Source organism: Vanessa cardui, chromosome 22 (genome assembly GCF_905220365.1).
Source record: "Vanessa cardui chromosome 22, ilVanCard2.1, whole genome shotgun sequence".
Taxonomy (NCBI): domain Eukaryota; kingdom Metazoa; phylum Arthropoda; class Insecta; order Lepidoptera; family Nymphalidae; genus Vanessa; species Vanessa cardui.
Genome location: NC_061144.1, coordinates 11,231,957 through 11,254,328, shown reverse-complemented (window position 1 = coordinate 11,254,328; position 22,372 = coordinate 11,231,957). Strand labels below are relative to the sequence as shown.

The 22,372-nt window shown below is 32.6% G+C and overlaps 3 protein-coding genes across 3 annotated transcripts in view; all 3 read right to left on the bottom strand.

Moving 5' to 3' along the window:
• The window catches only part of LOC124539409 (LHFPL tetraspan subfamily member 3 protein), a 34,202-nt gene that overhangs the window by 9,470 nt on the left and 2,360 nt on the right, over positions 1 to 22,372 (bottom strand). The window lies entirely within an intron of this gene.
• On the bottom strand, positions 9,284 to 10,976 carry LOC124539407 (tektin-4-like). Its single transcript, XM_047116798.1, has one exon. The coding sequence runs from the start codon at positions 10,883 to 10,885 to the stop codon at positions 9,362 to 9,364; it is 1,524 nt and encodes a 507-aa protein (XP_046972754.1). The 5' UTR covers positions 10,886 to 10,976; the 3' UTR covers positions 9,284 to 9,361.
• On the bottom strand, positions 12,168 to 13,811 carry LOC124539408 (tektin-4-like). Its single transcript, XM_047116800.1, has one exon. It carries the CDS (start codon positions 13,737 to 13,739, stop codon positions 12,243 to 12,245), a length of 1,497 nt encoding a protein of 498 aa, XP_046972756.1. The 5' UTR covers positions 13,740 to 13,811; the 3' UTR covers positions 12,168 to 12,242.

Genomic DNA, 22,372 nt, shown 5'->3' with positions numbered 1-22,372 from the left:
TTAGGACTAAATGTAGTATTACACACAACAGGGAATTGAATTAATTTACAACGTTATTACATATTATTATTTATTTATTTTATATAATACGTTTCGATACTGTTAGGTAGGTTTTATATAACATTACTGGCCACATATAACAGTAGTCACGATTACGAATTGAAGAAAGAATAATTAATATCATAGACAAGAACATGTAACTAGTGAAACTAAAGATATAATTTTATATTTGCTGCTTGCGATTCGTTTGCTACGGTTTTTAATTTTTGTAATCGACACAATACTACGAAATTATGTAGGTTAACTCGGCTATTGTGAGATTGTTCTGATTGTTTTCGGATCTTAGGAAAAGCAGAATTCGATGATCATGGGCTTTAATGAGCTGTATTTTATTCAATCATCAACCTTTCAATTCTAAAAGTAAAATCGACTTCTTCACGAGCTATAGTTTCAATATGCAGACCACAAAAAACCCTTGTATCTGTAGTCTCTGTAATAATTAATGAAGAATTATTTAAATAAATACTTTTTAATTAATATCGTTGAAGCATGTTCGTTCTACGTACCGGTGTGAGCGAAGGAACACAGCGAGTACCTACTTGTAATATCCGCTGATGATTCTTATAAATACATAAGATGAAATCATCATTATCAATTGACGACCTCCGTAGTACACCGGTTTTCATGGGTACACCACATCGAGATCTTTTTGATCGTTTGATTCCGGCCGAGTCGATGTAAAAAAAGCATTTGTGGTACCTTTGTTATTTCTGATTTTCCATAACACACAAGTGCTTTAGCAACTTACATTGCAATCAGAGTAATGTATGTGATGTTGTCAAATATTTATTATTATTTATGATCTTTCTGCCCTTATCCCAATTTTACTTGGGGTCGGTGCAGCATCTCTCCTTCCATAATCCTCTGTCGGTCGTCATCTCACAAGTATGCTTTCTAACCATATCGTCTTTCACACAATCCATCTTTGGTCGAAATAGATGAGATGAAAATAGATAAATAATAGATAAGTACCGTACAGCGTGCATCCGTCACGGCACTTAATACGTGACGTCACATTGAATTGAAATTACCCCAAAGCCGTTACTTCATAGACATTTAGAATTTACTTTCGTTTCCATCAAACCACGTAACTGTAGACGTGCGTGGAAAATTTAATCACTTCGTCTCTGCCGAATACCAGATGTGATGTAGCCTCACGTTCGTTTAATAAGTTTTTAAACAGTATAAAACAAATTTAATTAAATCTTATTTACAATAATTGCAAATATAATTAACCATCATCATCATCCTCCTGCCGTTATCCCAATATTATTTGGAGGTCGGCGCAGCATGTCTTCTCCTTCCATACTTCTCTGTCGGACATCATCTCACAAGTAACATTCTTTCTAACCATATCGTCTTTCACACAATCCATCCATCGTTTAGTTGGTCGTCCTCTACCTCTACATCTGTCCACATCTATGCTCAAGCTCAATATAATTAACCAAGACAATATTTTAGGATATAATAATACATAATCATTACATAGTAAACAAAGTCGCTCACCGCTGTATGTCCCTATGTCCCTATGTATGCTTAGATCTTTCAAATTACTCAACGGATTTTGATGCGGGTTTTTTGATTGATTTAGAGTAATTCGAGAGGCAGGGGTTTGTATATAATACATGTACAATATAGTAAAGAATCAAGAAAAAATCTTAAGTATATTTAGTATCACGAGCGAAGCCGGGGCAAGGCACTAGTGTTTTATAATTTAAAAATCTACAGTCAATCTTTTTATTTCCAAGCTGTCTTTTATACTTATATATGTTTAGCTAACACCGGCTCCTATAAGTAAATAACCTCTAAACAAACTATCACTTAGCGCCTTTTAAAAGGTCACAAGTCTACCTTGATCTCTCACCTATTATAGTAATGAAACTATAGCGATTGAATGCACATGCATCTGAAGAGATCTGTATAGAATGGATATTGCAAGTTTTAGGGGTGTAAGAATCTCTTGGAGTTTAACCTTCATGACGAAATTTTTATCATGTTTGGTTTAGTAGTTATTTGCCGAGAAAGTACAGTAGACAAACAAATGACAGAGTTACTTTCACATTTACAAAAGTAGTATACAGTATATAATATATATTGTAATAAAGATTTTCCATTAGATGGGAGGGTTTTATAAAAAGAAGGCATTTTTAGCCTTAGAAATTATTTACGGTAACGTTGCACTGTCCTGTCTTTTAATAGCTATTTTTTGGCCACGAAGGCAATCAAGGAAGGAGGAGACTCGTTCCATGACTGATTCAACACGATCAAACGCGTTCAGGAGCAGAAACAACAGCCATATATGCTTTTCGAAACACGAAAGACTATTAGAGGATATTCTTCTATAGAGAAGCCCAAATATTTTTTATTGGCTCAACTGGTGTCTGTGATCTTATAAGCTAGCCAATATACCAAAGAAATTAAATCTACATTAATATTAAAAATTTGAATGTAACTGTCTGTCTGACTCTTTCACGACCATACAGCTCATGAAATTTGGTATGAAGCAAACACGAACAACAAAAACAAACTCCAGGAAAGGACAACCAACAAATGATTCTAAAACGTGAGCCGCGGGCGACTACTAGTAAGATGTATCTTTTACTTTGACCTCGTAATAATCGATCGTTCAACAAACAATTTACCATTAAATACAGTCTAAATACAAGTTGGCGTACCGTAAGTGGCGGTTAGTACTGTTATTAGTGGTGATTCTGCGTCAGTGGTAAATGTGTGAGTTGTTTGGTTAGTCCGTCGAAAACAGATGCGATGTTGTGTATTTGGAGAAAGCCTTTATTAAAGGTCAATATTTGTTACGGCGACACCGACCTCTTCACATCGCTCTTCACGGGTCTGATGTCCTAACTTACATGACATTTATCCGTAGATGTGGACATTGACGTATAGTCAACTAGTTCTTTCCCCGTATTGTGCCTTTATTTAAGATTTATTCTATCTAACATGACAACAAAAGGTACTCTTTTTTAGTTGATAGTTAAAATTAATTGAGGTGGTACATAAACGAGCATGTAGGTACATGTCTAAGTATCTCAAAAATGAAAATCAATAATTGAGTTCAATTTTTTTTTGTTTTAAAACATAAAGACACCAGTTGTGTTTGAACAGCTCAATCGATTGTGTAGAATCATAAAACTGCAATAATTGAACGAATACGAATTTAAATAACTCATTAAAAACAATATCAAATAAATAAGTTTTGAAACCGGCGATATCAGGTATAGTTTCAGCAAAACATGAGTAATGTGTTAAAAAGGTATTTGAAATAGTTTCAATTAAACACAACTCGCACGAATACACATGCTAATCGCTGTGGGAGATAACGACACGTCGTCACGTAGGCGAATTTGTTACACTCCAATTTTACACATTAAGACATATACCTATCGTGAACTATATACATTGCTGTTTAGTAACATGACGGTTCCTTTTATTCAAATCAAATCAAATCAATTTATTCAAGTAAACTTCACAAAGAAGCGTTTTTGAATCGTCACCAATTAAATACTACCACCGTTTCGGAAAGCAGCTTCTAGCCAGAAGAAATGGCAAGAAACTCGCATAGTATATTAATTTAGTCATAATAATCTTTTTAAATTTTGAGAATGGTAAATTTATTATACTTATATTAGAATCTATATACTGAACTATTGTCAACTGTATATTAAGTCTATCTTGCGAATAATTTGTGGTACGACTTTATGCAAGCCTATTCAGGTTTACTATCAACTCATCAAATGGTGTAACGCAATACAGCGATGTTTAAAATTGTTATATTCCATTTTGAACGGTAAGTTTAAATACAGGCACAGGCCACTTAAGTGCTATTGATGATGTAAGATGGGTGATAATTCTTATAGTTTCGAATATATGAGAGGTTCTGTACATATCATTAGAAGGATGATGTGCTAATTAAAAAAAAATACCTATTGTAAAGAGTTCAATGAACTAAGGATATAAAGACTATAAATATGACATATACACCTAAGACTAGCAGTACTTTATTTAATATCAAGTAATCGTATTTTGAGGCTAAAATTACAACTATAAATATAAAATAGTTTCGGATTTATTAAACTTCTGATACTCAAAACATGTTCTTGAGGTTGATTTTAATCAAACTTGTAACAAAAACTCTTTGGAGGAAAAAAATTTACGTTGTTGCAAATTAAAAAAGTGATGATTCACGATTCGTCTCTTTACATGCTATAAGGCACCTCGTTGGATCAATTAGGCTTTGAATCACAGATAAATTGAATGAAGCTTTATTTAGAGAACTAATGGTACTGAGCGTTCTAAGGCTTTGTCAGGTGTTAAACATAAGAAAGGAGCCTATGTCCTACAAAGGGGTTCAAATTTTTTTATCATATTTCAACATTTACTTGCTTTGTGCAAGCCCGTCTGGGTAGGTACCACCCACTCATCAGATATTCAACCGCCAAACAACAGTACTTAGTATTTTTGTGTTCGAGTTTGAAGGGTGAATGTGACAGTAACTAGAGGGACCAGGAACATGAAATCTGAGTTCCCAAGGTTGGTGGCGCATTGGCGATGTAAAGAATGGTGAATATTTGTAATGTCTATGCGCGGTGGTGACTACTTAACATTAGGTGGCCTATAGCCTAAATAAAAAAAATATTATATTTCTGTTCAGTGGTTTTCCCGTAAAAGAGTAACAAACATACAGAATTACTTTCCCATTCATAATATTATAATACAGATATCATAATAGTTACAGGAATGAAATACACACTATTCTAGCTATTGAGTTGAAACTGCGAAACGGAAATACTTCTATAACAATTATTACACCGAACCCTTCTCTGAATCGTGCTGCATCTTGTATAAGTTTTACGTTTATTAGTTAAGTAGTTGTTTCAGTAAGTATTACAAAATAAACTTTCATTAGTTAATATAGTATGTAAGTTTAGTTTTACGATCATATTTAAATTACACAGTAAATTATACTAATTTAAAATATTGTTAACATAAGTGCTTGTTTTCGTAATGAAAGACGTTTCGTAAGTTTCGAAGACGTATTGTATTGTACTGTATTGTATGTAAGTATTTGTCGTAAAGCATTCTAATGGCTATATAAATGTACCTTAAAAAGATCGGTTACTGATGTACTAACGTTATATGTACGTATGTAACATTTTATTGAATAGTTCGTAGATTTATCAATGTAAGCACTTGTTTTATGCAATAAAATGAAATTAAAAAGTTAACGACATTATCATAGCAAAAGCTCGTGAAGAATAATCCCGATGATAGGCTTTAAATCCAGATATGCAACACTGAGCTTAACGTGCTTATTTTGGTTATAATTATATATATATGTTGGATGAACTTCTACTACGATAAATGTGAGTATAGAATTTCAACAACGAAAAGATACGTTACATTATAAGGAAATTCTCTAATCTATACTATATTTTTGATATTTGACGAATTAGTTTCAAGAAAGGTCATTACTCCCACAGACGTGAGGCAAACCGGCATACTTTACTTTTAAAAAAATGCCAATATCAATCACGGTTTACGTGATCATGATGTTTAGGTAATCGCGTCGGACTTACCATTAGGCGTAAGATCTACATTTAAAGCTCGCATTCAGACATGTTACTCAATATAGATCCGGTAACAGCACATTTGTTTTTGGTAATACTTGGAGCTAAGTAGCGCTCATAACTCACTTATTATCCAATGAATTACATAAAGTGTTAACATTCTCCGATGATTCTATCTCCGACTGTTTGAAGCGCTTTAAATGTGACGATTTGTCTTTTTCTTACATAACGTTACTCGTCTGCTGCGCTAGATGTAAATTAAATATGTAAATGTTTTTAAAAGATACCCTATCCTCTCTTTTACAACTCAATTTTGAATACAATCATTAAATTCATTAAATTCCACAATTTATAGCTCAAATACAGATGCACTCTATTTATTTATTCTTTTCATCCATTGACAAAGCATCCGGCGTCAAAGGCCAACCAACCAAACCAATACTACACAATTCCTAACACCGAAAACATAATAACTCGTTACTTATTCCATCCAGGATTTAATGTTAAAATTTCGGGAACGGATTGTTTAACTTAGTCGTTTATTGATTGAAATCACTCATTTGTGACGTAAACTTTACAATTTTCAACCGACTTCAAAAAGGAGGAGGTTATCAATTCGTCTGTATTTTTTTTTTTTTATTATGTTTGTTACCTCATAACTTTTTACTGGGTGGACCGATTTTGATAATTTTTTTTTTTTTGTTTGAAAGATTGTGCTTCCCGTGGGGTCCCATTTTTTTTTATTTTTTTCTGATGATAGTATCCGTATGAAAACGACATAAGTCTTAAATTTGCATTATGTATATGCGCGACAAATAGGTGAATAACTCAAAATCACGTTAACCAATTTTGATGATTCTTTATTTATTTATTATAAAGGATATACTTTAAGGGTAGTTTGGTGAAAGTTTGGTAAGGTTCTGAGCACAGGATCCATGACAAATTAAGGGAACGGGAGGGAACGGAACAATTCTGAGGAGCACGTTAGCAATCCTCGGTCGAATCTTTTATTTATGGGTTACTTGGATATTTGAATCACCTTCCGGAACGTGGTTATGTTCATGTAATTGTCATAATCGAATATTATAATCAACTAGCGACCCACCCCGACTTCTCACGGGTGCAATACTGATACTAAATATACTAAAGAATTTGTTTATTTACGACATCACATTGCAAACTTCTAAAATTGTCAGTGTTTCTTTACTATATTGTTCATTTATTATATACACAAACCTTCCCTTGAAACCTTGAATTACACTATCTATTAAAAAAAACCGCATCAAAATCCGTTGCGTAGATTTAAAGATATAGGGACAGAGAAAGCGACTTTGTTTTATACTATGTATTGACGGAACTCCTAAACGGCTTACAGTTAGGGTGCGATTTGGGGCAGAATTTCTTTCTGTCTTTAATCAAATTTTGTGTATATGATGTGATGTTATATGATGTACGACATAGCATGCGAATAGCTCTTTTGCAAAGTTTTTTACTGAGGTCGATTACAGCTCATTCGAGGGTGGTACCTCGTAGTTTATGCCGCATGACGTATTAAAGCCGCATTTTCGAAAGTCTATTTTTGCTTTATTCAAAAGTTTCTTTTGAAATTGTCCCTGAAGTATTTTCTGATTCATATAAACGGCACGCTTAATCTATCCATATTAAGAAAAAAATGTTAGTCTACATCAGCTTCACTTAAAATCAAAAAATAAATAAAATTTTAACAAAAAGAAAAACCGACTTCAAACAAAACAGTATTTTAAAACAAATTAAAATGCACTAAAAAGTAATAAAAATAATTGCATATTTAACACATTTTTGAGAGTCCTCCTAGGTAAAATGAAATGAAAAATATTAGACTACTTAAAAGTCTATTTACGATTATATAATGTAGTTATAATTATTGCTATATTTGGAGTCGGTGTCAGCCAACCCTATACTATACCTATCAAAAAACAAAACGAGAATACTTTAAGAAATGTTTCTTACAAATTACCTTTTATACGATATTATACTGGGTCAATCAAGAGGCTCGTATCGCTTCTTTCTTTTGATTGTTGAAGCGTGTGCCTGTGGCTGACACCGGCTCCAAATATAACAATAACTATAACTACGTTATATAATCGTAAATCGACTTTTAAGTAGTCTAATATTTTTCATTTCATTTTACCTAGGAGGACTCTCAAAAATGTGTTAAATATGCAATTATTTTTATTACTTTTTAGTGCATTTTAATTTGTTTTAAAATACTGTTTTGTTTGAAGTCGGTTTTTCTTTTTGTTAAAATTTTATTTATTACTGTTATACTTATCAAATATGTTATAATCACTTGTGGTGCTAATATTATATGGTCACATTATTTACTTGGTAGTGGCTTTCGTGAAAATCCATCTGGTTAAGAACCATCATCAGCGAATCTACTGGCAAACAACAATACTTAATAATGTATTTGGTTTTGATGGGTCAAGGAGCGAATGTAAATTTGATGTTATATTTCTTTTGTGTTATCATCTTGCTTCTCAAGTTGAGTGAGGTATTTGCAATGGATAGAATGATTAATATTTTTAGCGCTATTGCCACGTATTATAGCGTGGAACATTTTCCCGACCATTCACATCTATATTTTTTTACATACTATAAAGCAAAGTCGTTACCGTTGTGTCCCTATGTTTTCTTAAATCTTTAAAATTACACAACGCAATTTTGATGCGGTTTTTTTTAATAGATAGAGTAAGTTTTTTGTATATATAATAAATGGACAATATAGTAAAGTATCACTGATAATTTAAGAAGTTTCAGAAGTGATGTCGAAAATAAACAAATTATTTGAGCTTGAATTGCAAACGCTGGCTGAACCTGTATTACCTGTATTACCTGTATTACTATTATATTACATCCATGCGAAGCCGGGACGGGTCGCTAGTGTAAAATAAAACAATCGTGTGATCGTAAGCCGTGTCGTGTGTTATAAGTGATCACATTCGAGTGAGTGGTCAGATACTAATGTTCCCATCACTGACAGTTATCTTTCACATCTATATTGTCTATGTCTAGTTACTATTCGTATTGACTCACGCGGCCCACTTTTTATTTGGAATGTCGAAACACTAATTCTATTATCATGTAAAGTACCAACATCAAGTATGCCAACTAAGTTAGGTATAGAGAACAAAGTACTGTTTCATTATGTTCCTCATATAATTTAATATCTATTATTAAATTATTCGAAATATTTTTTAATGATAGAATTATATACAGAGGCGACGTTTTGGGTTAGATTAGTTAAAATCAGGATTTACAAAACTTTTAAACTTAGAGACAAACATAGTAAGATATACAGGAAAAGGATTCTCGTCTTTTTTTAAACTTTTGCTTTACCATAATATGCATATAAACCTTCCTCTTGAATCATTGTGTTTATTTAAGAGGTATGTTTTAGGAAAGGACCTACGCTGAGTTATACAGAACATTTGAACATTTTTTTCTGAACAAGTAATAACACTGAAGGCTTATCAAATAGGCATTAACAAATATTATTATATAATATGTGACCAAAATAGATGATTATGAAATGGTTTTAAAAAATGACAAAATAAACTATTGTTTTAAAATTGCAAAGACGAAGTATGTATTTTAATAAATGTTTCAAAAACAATTAACAAGATGTTGATATACCACGTCTTAAATACAATAACAGAAAATTTGACGATACACGGTTAACCGCCGGCAAATTCCTCAGGAGACGGCATATGGGCACGAACTCGAGCGCATCTGTCCTTGTCAATATTCAGGCTTTTTCGTTTGCACGCTATGTCCTTTTCCAACTCACCGCGGTATTTCATTAGTTCTGATCTTGTGCTCTCTGCGTCTCTCATTTTATTATTTAGAGATTCTGCTGTCTCTCTAATGAACTTAGCTTCTGCCATTAAAGCGTACTGAGCCTCATCCCTACAATTCTCAACACTCGTTCGCTCGTAATTTCTAGCATGCAACCTTGTCATGACACATTTGCTTCTTTCATCAACTTTTCGCAAAGATTCCTTTAGATAATCGATAAGGTTTTCTATATCGGCAATTTTTTTGAGATTTTCCTTTAAATTTCGTTCTAAGTGTTCACACATTGCTTCCGTAGCTTCAACCGTTTCTGCCAATGCATAATTAGTCCTGTCGGCCTGTAGTTTCATATCCTGGCCCCCTTTAATTATGGCTGTCATAAGATCACCTCGCAATCTTTCAGATTCTTTTCTCACTTCTTCGCAGTTTCTGACGACCTCTGCACAATAGTGCTGCCAGTACTCTAATGTAGTAGCATTTTCAGGCCATCTGGTCACACCGGGATGGTACAATATTAAGTTTGACTCAGGAGAAAGGGTTACATTCTTTCGATCTACTTTCAAACTGATCATTTTATCGCTCCAATCAAATTCAATAGACGACTTAGCTGCTTTATTTTTTTCCATTTGTACTTCAACTTTTGCTAATGTATTCATAAAAACCCTTCTTATTTCGCCAACAATTGCTACTTCTTTGATTAATTCTTGTTCAGCATCATCTCTTACTAGATCTGGTTCATAGCGACCTGTGCGCAGTTCTAAGCATTCTCTCGATATTGCTTCTGGCATCATTAAGATTCTACACGCACCTTTCAACTTCGCCCTATCCTCATCCAAAGTGTTGATTTCATCAGTGATAGCTTGGAGTGCCTGTTCCGTTTGTTTCTTCCAGTGTGCCAAATCTTTAGTCCTTTTATCTAACTTTGCGTCAGAATCTTTTAGTTTGTTATCTAAATTTGTAAAAGCATTCTCAATGTCCTTTTTAGTTTGGATTTCTAAAGCTTTAGCTTTATCAGTTGCTCGAGGTGTGAGGGTGTACTCATTATTTTTACGCCATTCGCCAGTAGAGTATCTTGTTATAGAGTATTTGTCAACAACTGGCCTAACTCCTGTGCTTCCTGCTTGCGGCGTCCAATCAATATGACCAGCCGCCCATGGACCAATGGGACCCATACCTAGAATATCACCACTGGTGCTATCTGTTGGCTGGGGCAGATACTTCGGGGGAGCTCCCGGAGGATAAATCTTGGGCTCTGGTGGTTTGATCATTCCAGGTACATACGGTGCAGCATGGATATTTTCATGTTGATTTACCTTTGGAATTTCTTGTTCATTACTTTTGGTATCATGTTGACCTACTTTAGGGCAAATGTTTGGACAAGAATAAGGATCCTTATTTGAAGCCATTTTTCCTTGAATTTAGTTGAATGTGTCTTTACATAAGAATTATAATTAAATTAAAAATATAATAATAAACTAAAAAAATACACAAATTACCCTAATCTGACATCTAAATGTCATTAAAAAAATGGTTCTTAGTATGTGCCAGTGGTAAAAGTAAAACGAATCGGTAATATTGTGTAACTTTTAAATGTCTGTAATTTCATGTAAAATAGATAATTTTATTTAACAACGCCATCTTTTCGATTGGAAAATTAACAAATTGATGCAAACGATAAATATTAATGTATTACACAATCAATTACAAATCAAAGCCTATTAATTAACCTAACGGAAGTTTTATATTTGTGTTTAATGTTCTTGTAAATCGTTGAGCATATTTGCGACGTGTTTTATTCAAGAGTTACGATTGCTTGCCTATAACTGTATTTTCATAAACAAAGAATATTAAGTACCATACTAAGTTAGCAAGCATTACATCCCATGATAAGGTCACAGTAATAACCATTATTACCCGTTCCCACTCTCGTGGGATGATAGATAAAGATGCCATTGTTTTTTTTGTTGAAAGTAATTTTTGCTGTTCTTGAGTGTAACGATTCCGTGTTCCGTAATTATTCAACGGTTCATTAATTAGCCAGTATCAACTGTTTATAACCAAGCTGAAACAGGTGAAGTCATAGCAAAACTGTTATTTTACTATGAAAAATGAACTGGTTTTAATTACGTTATTTTTCAAGGAATCCATAACATAATTCAGCTAGAATCCTATCAGACGAATCTCAATAATTATTAAATAAGAAATAATACTTAATTAAAGTTTTATGATTGACTGATTCAGACGGACGATACACATTTAATTGTATTTTGTTAACATGTTATCATACTATGTTACTATCTTTCGCTATCTTTTGTCGAACTTTCTTGATGGAATCTTCGAACCAGGTAGTTTTAATTTAAATAATCCTAATGATGATTTATCAGTACTCGTGAGAGCCTACTTAAATTAAGTATCAATTTTAATTGTTTTTGTCTGTACAATTGACTTATAATAGCATCTATAAATTCAAATAATGTCATTATTAATCTTAAATAAAGTAACATCTCAGTATTCTTTTGTAACGATATTATGCAATCGACACTTGTTTACAAGACATTAAATAGTGAAAGGTGATTGCAGAAGCGGTAAGTTTCACCGAAACGAAAATAATAGTTTATTTATTTAATCATCCTCATCGTAACCAATTTCACAAAAATCTATCAAAACATTCACGAATAGTGTAATTTTATTGTCAAATAAATACAAATTATAACTTTGACACAAGCGTTTTGAAAAAAAAGAACGACAATAAGACCATAATACTCAATAACCCGCTAGCTCTGACGCAGATGGGTAATGAGAACGCACCATGCCACATCTGTCACGATCGATGTTCAAAGTCTTCCTCTTCGACGCAATATCTCTTTCCAAAACTATTCTCTTTTCCAAAAGGTCCTGCCTCACTCTCTCTGCATTTTTCAGTTGACCGAGCAAAGATGTTACGGTTTCATGAATCTTTTTTACTTCCTCAATCAAACCCAAATGAGGCTGATCTCTAACACTTTCACCGTGAGGCCTCCAATTATTCCTATTGTCGAGCCTTGTTTGAGCTAATTTCATCGCTGCATCCATTTTTCTAACAGAATCCTGTAAGTTACTAATCAATAGTTCCATATCTGCAATTCTTTGAAGAGTATCTCGCAGTGTCTCTTCTAATTTTGTGCAAAGTTCCTGAGTTATTGCTACCGTTTCCGCTAATGCTATATCAGTTTTATCGGCTTGATTCCTAAGTTTTCGGCCACCGTTGACTAAAATTGCATTGAGACTGCCACGTAAGTCAGCTGACTTCTGTCGAGCTGCTTCACAATTTTGAACAGTGTCTCTACAAAAGAATTCCCAATATTCCAATGGCGCTGTATATTCGCCAAAGCGAGTCGACCCCGGTTTGAACAAAATGGTATTTGATTTTGTGCTAAGACTTAAGTTTATACTTTCGGTGTTGTAAGCCATTGCTTTATCGCACCAATCATATTCTATTCTATGTTTCGCTGCCTTGTTTATAGCCATTTGCTCTTCAATTTTATCAAGTGTATTTTTCAATGTTGACCGAACGTCACTCACTAGGTTCATTTCTTTTATTAGCTCTTGTTCTGCTAAATCTGATACCAAATCTGGTTGAAATCGATTAGAGCGAAGTTCTAAACATTCTTTAGATATAGATTCCGGCAACATTAGTACTCTGGAGGCACCTTTTAAGCGTTGTCGCTCTATTTCAAGAAACTCTACTTCTTCTGTAATAGCTTTACACGCTCGTTCAACTTCAACTTTCCATCTAAATATGTCCTTTGCTTTTTGTCTTAATCTTTTAAAGTTTTCGCTTTGTTGTTTATCGACATTACCAAACGCTTGCATCATAGATGTTTTCGCGTTATATTCTATAATATTTGATTCGGTTATAATTTCAGGATCAAGCACATTTTCATTGTGTTTTCTCCATTCGCTTAGAGAATATCGGCTGATACTGTACTTATTAACTGGTGGTCTCGTGCCTGTCATCTTGGCTAGCGGCGTCCAATCAACCTTTCCATCCGGACCGGGCTTGAGGTTAGGAAGATGTTCCTCAGTTGGTATGACAGGTCGTGAACTTGGTTCCGCTTCCTCAGGTTCATGACTTTCAACATGCTCAGGCTCTTTAGGTTTTTGTTCTTCTAATTCTTTGATTTCTTCCAACGCTTTCTCTGGGCTTTTATCGGCCTTTTTAAAGGCACCGATATCTGTGCATACTTTTGGACATCTATCATCTTCGGGAAAGGAAGTCATATTTCAATTTATATAAAATAAGTCTTAAACGAAAAATGGATTTTGATTAAAAAACGTAACTATAAAAACAAACAGACGTTATATGATTGACAAAATAAGTTTTGATATTATACAATTTTATGTATATGTCAAAATTGACATAAATTTGCAATTTATGCCTAGCCAGATGCCTGTGTAGTTATTACATGAATATTATGGTGCACCTAGTGTAATAAATTCTGACAAATCATTGGAATCATTCGTTGGTATTAATAATAGAAGTCAAGTACGAGGTCCACAAGTCTGCACGTTGTAGAGTATTATAAAGTGTTGTTAAACTTGAATCTTAAAATAATACATAGTTTTTAAACGTTTTTTATGCCTTTTATTATGTTGAATGCTCCGTATCATTACTTCCATACTTCCAAGCTAAAGTTCACACTCGATACAGAAAAGACAAGTCTAAAATAATTGTATATTAAATTTTAAAGTTTTTTATTTTAAGTGGAGAAGAAATTCAGCACAACAGTTTGTATAGTACTTTATTATAAATGCAATGATTAATTATTATTAATAAATACAAAAATAATATTTTTACTTCTTCGGATACATGATCAATATTAAAAATCTTTTCGAAATTGATTCAAAGGGAAATCTAGACGACCACCACCACTTTTATTCTGAAGAGAACAGTGCACGAGTATATCATTTAGAGCCGTTGGCTTCTTGCACACTGATTAGCGCCAACGACACCCTCATCATTATTGCTTTCCGCCGCCAGTGAAACCTTACAATTTGCAATATCCGACATTTGTCCGGTTATTTATTTACTTCGTTACAGTCTAATCGCTCGACAACTTTCTATATAATCTCAATGTTCTACTCTCGTTTTCACTTCTTGTTTATTTATTCGATAGATATCGATATTAGTTGAGAGTTGCTGCGATTGCGCCGTTCATTTGAATATGGAATAATAAATTTCCGCAGACATTTTTAACTTTGCCGTTTCGTAGTGCGTGGAGTTAATACCTATTGGCTTCCAGGCAGGATATATTACATACATATATAATTGTATTTAACTAACATGACTGTTTTTTTTTAGATGTTGAAAAAGAGTAACTACTGAGTTTCTTGCCGGTTCTTTTCGATAGAATCTTATGATTAAATGAATATTCAAAAGTGCTTGTAAGTTTATTTTGATTTTAATAATAATTAATCATTTTACCGATCGCATCGATTTTTCTAAGGAATATTCAAATTACTCAAAATTGACTTGGGCCAAGTTCAAAGACGCATATAATTTTACTTATGTTAATAATTTCAACTATGAACTTAGCGCTCGAACAATTAAACGCAACAATGAGTAAACATCCTTAGTTTACAAATGAATAAATTAAAAATAGTTTCTTTATATGAACATATTTTTTTATCATTACATTACCACAATTATAATCATGCTGTAATTATGATGCGCATTTCATTATCGTTAAATAAGTTAATTTTGCGTAACTGCTAATGTTTTTTCGTTTAATGGTATACTCATTAAGAATTTAAGACCATCGATTATTTAATAATACTAAACTATTTGTATTTGACTTAAGATTTTATGTTGAAATTTCAAAACTAACATTGGTCACACTAATCCTGATGAATTTTGTAAAGCCTATATATGTTATGTTTTGCTATGCTTCATTATTTTGCCATTTTTAACTTTCAACTGTAAATATCCCACTGCTAAGCTGAGGCCTCGCCTTTGAGATAACCTTTCTTGCCTGTATCATTAAAATTTAATTTAGCAATACATTTTTGTTTAACCTAATCATGATGGTGCCTCACGGTAAAATGCGCAAGCGATCCCGTGATGCCCCCCGTAGAGACAGAGTGGGTACCGCTGGTTTTTAGTGGGTATTCCGGTGCCTTCAGCGCCGGTGAGCCCTTCATACCCCCCTACAATACAACATCATGTGGGGGAAACGAGTAATGCGTTTTTCCAGCGAAAAAAAAAAAACATGGAGGTGCCGTCGTTACTTCTGATTTTTCATAACACTAGCTACTTACATTGGCATCAGAGACATCAGAGTATGTAATTTTGTCCAATATCTATTTATTATTATTTAACATATATACACACGTTGTCGAGGAACTATTAATAAGTCTTTTAATCTCCACAAATTTTCTATTGCAAGCTTTCGTATACATCGTAACGTTAACGCAACGTTCGTAAAAAATGCATTCGCTCAACCGTTTTATCGACTTATAATACAAAACTGTTTCATAAAACAACCTTTTTTAATGCAATTCAAAAAATTAAATTGAAGGTCTAATTTAGGAGATTACTTGCTACATCCAAATGTATCTATAAACTATAGGTATCAAATGCGTACCCACTTGTATCCGCTCATTGGCATACAATGTAGCAGATAGTCGCACAAAGTATTAAGTTACACGGTATTATTATGGATTATTAAATTACCCGCGTATTACGTTACATAGGATGTAAATAATTACGGGTGATTTACATATTATATTAAATAATAAAAAGAGAATTGTGTCAGCTAATAATAACTCACGAATAAACATATGTATATTTAGTATTTTTTTCCAATAATGGTAAACGTTTTTTCATCTTATAATTAGATATAATTATATCTATAAGTAGTGATCCGTCCCAGCTTCGCACGAGTTCAATGCTAATGATACTTAAATATACTACAGAGGAAATAAATATACACAGAAAGAAGGCTACTATATATATAAGTAAAATATATAATTAGTTGATCCCAACGAAGGTTTGAAACTAGTATTGTAAAGTCCAAATTTGCAGCTTTATAAAGTTGTAGCTAAATAAAAAATGTCACAAATAAACAATTAAAAGATTATTCGAACATAATAAGTTTCTTCTATTCATTACGTAAAAAACACTTGTTATATTCCGACTTTCACATTCAGGAAACGTAGACAAACGACACATACAATTAGTCTTCACGGAATATTTACTTTACATATTCACAATGTATTCAAATATGTCCCGAGTGCCTGCAGTTTGTCATATCGTGTCACACGAAAAGCTTCGTATTATATACAGACGACAGCGAAGACATTGGTAACCCTTGTAAAGATATTCTAGATTACAGCCATAAAGATATGATCCATAGTAGAGATGATCTGTTTGAGATGACTGGTCGAACACTATTGAAACCGGCTATGGAATCCAGAATAGAAATACCATCAAACATTCCACAGGTTTTGAAATTCGTGTGAAGTGATACATTTTTTATTTATTCGCATTAAATGAATATCAATGGACTTATGTCTAGTGGTCTCTATTACCCATAGATATATAGGCACTTGCAGTAAAAATATTGTGTTATATTATATGTATTTAAAATGTGTGTTACATCAACATTCTATAGGAATCGTAAATATCGAGCTTAATTGAACGTACCGAAACGACATTTAAAATACAATCCCCAATAAAGGTTATATAAAATCCAAAAAGTATATGCCAGACTGCAGCTGACGTAACCAGGTAAAAAATACAAATAAGTAATACTGTAGAAAATAACTTTAAACGAACCTAAAACTACGATCGTAAAATATCAGACAGTTGCGACATGGATTACAATATTTTTTTAACAAAAAGAGGTTTAAAGCTTTTACTTATTAAAATGGAGTATCAAAGATATCAAATATCGAAGTTTTAACACTTCACGAATTATACTTGATTTAAGTTTCACGTCTAAATATTATTTATAGAATTAACTAGCTGGTAATCTCGACTCCCTCCGGATGAAATAAGGTTTTTTACTCCCCATTTTAGTGCTACGATATCGGTTCAATTTAAACCATCCTATTCAAACACGCAAGAATCAAAGAAATTTATTTGGAGTTCAGTGACGTACACACGTGCTGGAGATTTAAATATACTTAGATATGTGTAGGGTTAATTAACATATATACATGTTACCGGGGATTAAGCTATATCATTTGACATCGATTTTACTATAATAATATTTAAAATTGGTTGCCTTAATTTTAGTATTGAATCGCTAATTAATGTTTGTACTGTTATTTTAATGGTGAACTTGCCGCCAAAATTTACTCTACTACAGTGACTAAGTTAGAAGAATTGAGACATAGATAAAGTATTGTATCCTGTTATTATACGTTTAATTAAGAAAAGATACGACTATGTTTACTTGGTTATCGTATGTGGGTTACATGCGTGCGAATATTTTTTCCGGTCGCCTAGCGGTCCGACAGAACGATGAGGTCAGACAACCGGCTGTGTGTATAACCAGACTATTAATGTCAATAATACAGGTTTGATCTGCTAAGTTTCCTTTTAATTTTAACACTTTATAGGCTAGACTTTATAGGTATTTGTGTTACGAATCCTGATTTGAGGATTGCGCAATTAATTATTGAACCATTGTTACTGTACATTCATTATCACACTAATTGCCATTTGATATAGAATACGGGTTTCGTATAACGATTTTTTGTATTTTTTTTAATAAACTTAATATAATGTAAAATTATAATTACTCACATTATCATTTACAGTAACTGAAAAAAATATGTTTTTCTACAAATAAAATATAAGGAAATAGAGGCACTTTGAAGTAGACTTGAGGCAGTGCGTTTGTTATGAAAATATTTTAATTTAGGTAGAACGACGCAATTACAAAATAAAATAAAAATTATATCTGCAGTGTATTTGTGTCCTCTATGTTTCTCGCCGATCTGTTTATTGTATTAAGTGCATACACTCAAGCAAATTTTGGATTTCAAGGGTATATGTTTAATACAGTAAACATTTTTCATGCATAATCTATTTTAACTAGAAGAGGACAAATAAGGTCGAGAGTTAGAATAATCTATAGTATTTTTTGGATTTACGTATTTGTCTTTTGAATTACGACCAAACTGTCTTCGAAAGGAAATAAAACGAAAGTATATAAGTAGATAATTGTAATAATTTTGTTTTACAAACGAAGATATATTCATCAATATCTGTTAGTAGTGTACTATATAACCGAGCTATACGAAAATTGCATGGAATATGTAAAAATAAGTTTTGCTTCTCTTTATCGATTAGATTAGGCTATAGATATAAAAAAGTTTCTGTGTTTTTGCCTCAAACCGAGACCGTCAAAGGACAATATTCTTCTCTATAATGGAAACCATGTTGTTATCTCCTAAAATTGACTAGTCTTACGTAACAACACCGCAGACCGTCACAATGCCCAAACACATGGTATCCCAGTCATTATACTCAATCGTAATGATGATCTTCATTCTAAAGCAATAAGTTTCTAATTAGTTTAAATTACAAAAATCTCATCCATCTTGTTATCAATACGTTTTACATAATAAAAGGTCATTACAATAATTACGAAAGAATCTAATGATTCCAATAGAGTCTAATCTATGTAACATTTATTAATGGATGTTTCATATTACATAACATATTTAAAAGGTTTTTAATACAAAGAAGACTCAAAAGTAGGTTTTGAACATTAATAATCCTATTCAGAAATCTGATCAGTTATTAATCAGTCTGATTAATAACTGCTAACGTTTAAGTGTCGCATGTAAATACCTAGAAGGCATGATGGCCCAACCCATCATTGAATGATAATACGATTATTGTGCATTGATAGAAGCATGTCACCCTAACATAGTCTATTTCAATGTGTGTTGTGTATATTTAAAGAGTAAAGCGGGCGTGTAAATAATAATCTCAGCCAAAAACATAAAATGTAAAAAAATGCCAAGTCTCAAGTAAAAAGTTTTGAGATGTCATAGAAGCCAAGTCCTATTCAAATTATTATGTAGTTATAAATCAACATTTATGAATTGTATTAATAGTTTTCTTTATATTATAATTATAGTGACTTGCCAATGAGCACAAATTAAAAGCTGCTTGCTGCCTGGAATTATGTGAAAATGTACTGACGAGACCTGTGATCAGATTATTTGTTATGTGTGAATCATGATGGCCACTACCGACTACATGCTCCAATACAATAATTAAGAATACCTTACGGGCCATTTATGAAAGTAAAGGAATTATTGTAAGCATAGAATCAATATATTAAACAAACAATTGAGACAAAACTAATAATTATTGGCGCAAGAGCGGACGCCATAGTTCTTTTTACGCGCGTCCCGACTCGACGACTCAAAACGTCCCGTTCACAGTAACGGACCGGCAGTTGTCACGGCGCGGTCGACTTCCTGATTCGTTCAGAAAGTCGCAGATTCCGTCCGCTACAAGAGCTCAGTTTATTCCTCCTATTGAGATTTTATTGTTTTCACAATAGGCTATTTGACTGGTTTTTAAAATCCATTTTATATTATTTAGTAGAGGTTAAGAAACCCAGTAAAAGTAGATTTTTTTATTTGTAGTACATAATATTTGCCGAAAAATATCATATTAAAAATTCCATATTTAAATAACGCACGAAAACGATACTTGGACAATATGGCGCTGCAATGGGGTCGGTGACGTCACTTTGCTGTATATTAATCTGTAGTACATATAGTAGAAAAGCAAGGTTTACAACAATGTGACTTCATCATAAGGCCGGCCAATCAGGAGCGTTTTGTGTCACGTGACAAACGTTTGAAAAAATGCATTTTTATTTATTAGAATAAATTAAGTATTATTTTCAAGTTTCGTTAGAAAATAACCACTTTTAAACTCATAATATACACTGATTACAATAATTCAAATTTTATTTTTCGCATTATCAAATAGCCTTTTTTGAATTTCGAACACAAAGAACTCATTTGAAATGCAATGTAAATCATTTTTTCAGTCTCAAAGTGAATTGTTTTTTTTAATACGTATCTACGCTATTTGAGCACAACATATTCTGCCAGTGTGACTCATAAAAGAACTGTCACTTAAATAATCGGTTTTAAATTATGAAGTATTTAATACTTAGCAGATTGCGAAAACCATATAATAAATTGTTTTAATCTAAGTTAATGGACGCCTATTGTCAGCTATTGTTGGTTGTTTTCAATGTATACTGTAACAATAGGATTGGTTTTAAAAATAAACTATTACATTTTAGTTAATAAATTATATATTATTCAATTTATAATAATATACTTGGACTACTGAGCGTTATCTCGCTGGTTTATTCCCATTTAAAATTCAAGTAATAGTAGTAGTAGAAATAATGTAAACCTTTATTGTTATGTATGGTACGACATAACTTAGATGTAGCGTCGGCAAAATTCATAAAGCCAATCACAACAGAATTAAGTACGCTATCCGATATTATCAATATTAATTATTTCTTATACGAATATGATCTTGGAATGGCGCGATAGGTAGCTATTTTTATTGGTTGTATAAACTGGCAGTAATCGGTTTTATTAAATTTGCCGAGGCTACATCTAAGTTGTGTCGTACTATACATACATTAATTGTAAATTTACGGCGTTTCTTGCATTGTTAAACAACACTGGAAGAAACGCCGTAAATTGCAAATTCGTTAACCAATCTAAACTGACACAAGCTAGTTGCACAGGAAACGTTTTAGCTTATGTGTGTGCGAATATACGCTTGCATTATTCATTCCCTTATTATCACAGTTAGATGAGGCAGTAGTCCAAACCTTCCCTAGAGAATTTATTGAGAAAAACCTAGTATTTGAACCCCTATCCCTAGGTATGCAGATAAGCAAGCTAGCCAAAGGCAAACCATACAGTTTGGACGAATTTCATTACGTAAGTACTATTATAGTTATTTCATACTTATTATAATAATATGTATATCGTTCATCTAAATGCACAATACATATGCAAGAATACGTAATAAATGATTCTTCGAATCGCCGAATTCCAAAGTTGTTATTCATTTAACGAGAACGGTTTGAAACGCTGACATTTTGTACGCTACGATCGGAATTCTTTCGCAAGCTATAGGCTACATGACCACACCTGCCTAGCCGTAGGGTTGCCAGTGTTGTTTTCAGGTTAATTATAAAGAAAATAAAAATCTGTAACGCACAACCAAAATATATTACTGTGTAAAAACACACCAAGTGTTTTTTTATACAATAATTTTTAACATATTTTATCCAAAATGATACGGAGCTGCGTATGTAGTTGTAATTTATTGAACATTTTAATTTAGTTATCTAACTTATTTTCATTCATTCAAGAATGTACCATATATATGTACGTATATAAATCTTCCTCTTGAGTGGTCAAAATCTATGAAATGGTGTTATGATCACAGAATCTAACAGTAATTAATTTTAAATTGAAAATTGCTTTTTATGGCTGAATATTGCCGTTTTTCGATCTTGCAACTATATACATTTTGACTGGATTCTAAAACAGACGCGGTACCGTTACAGTTTTAATTTCATATCGAAAATACCGATACACTATAAGACCATATCGACTTTCTGTAAGATTATTATAGACGATAAAAAAGTAGAGGTAGTATTTGTTATGTAATAAAATAAATAAGTTAAGAGATTTGGTGCTACTTTGTAGAAAATACACGCCGAATCAGTTATAGATATAATTTATTCTTATAAAATGACGATTCAAATTACTCTTCAGTTAAGACTTATTATTCATGAATGTATATTTAAATTTGATTAGATTATTTCATTTCCTAT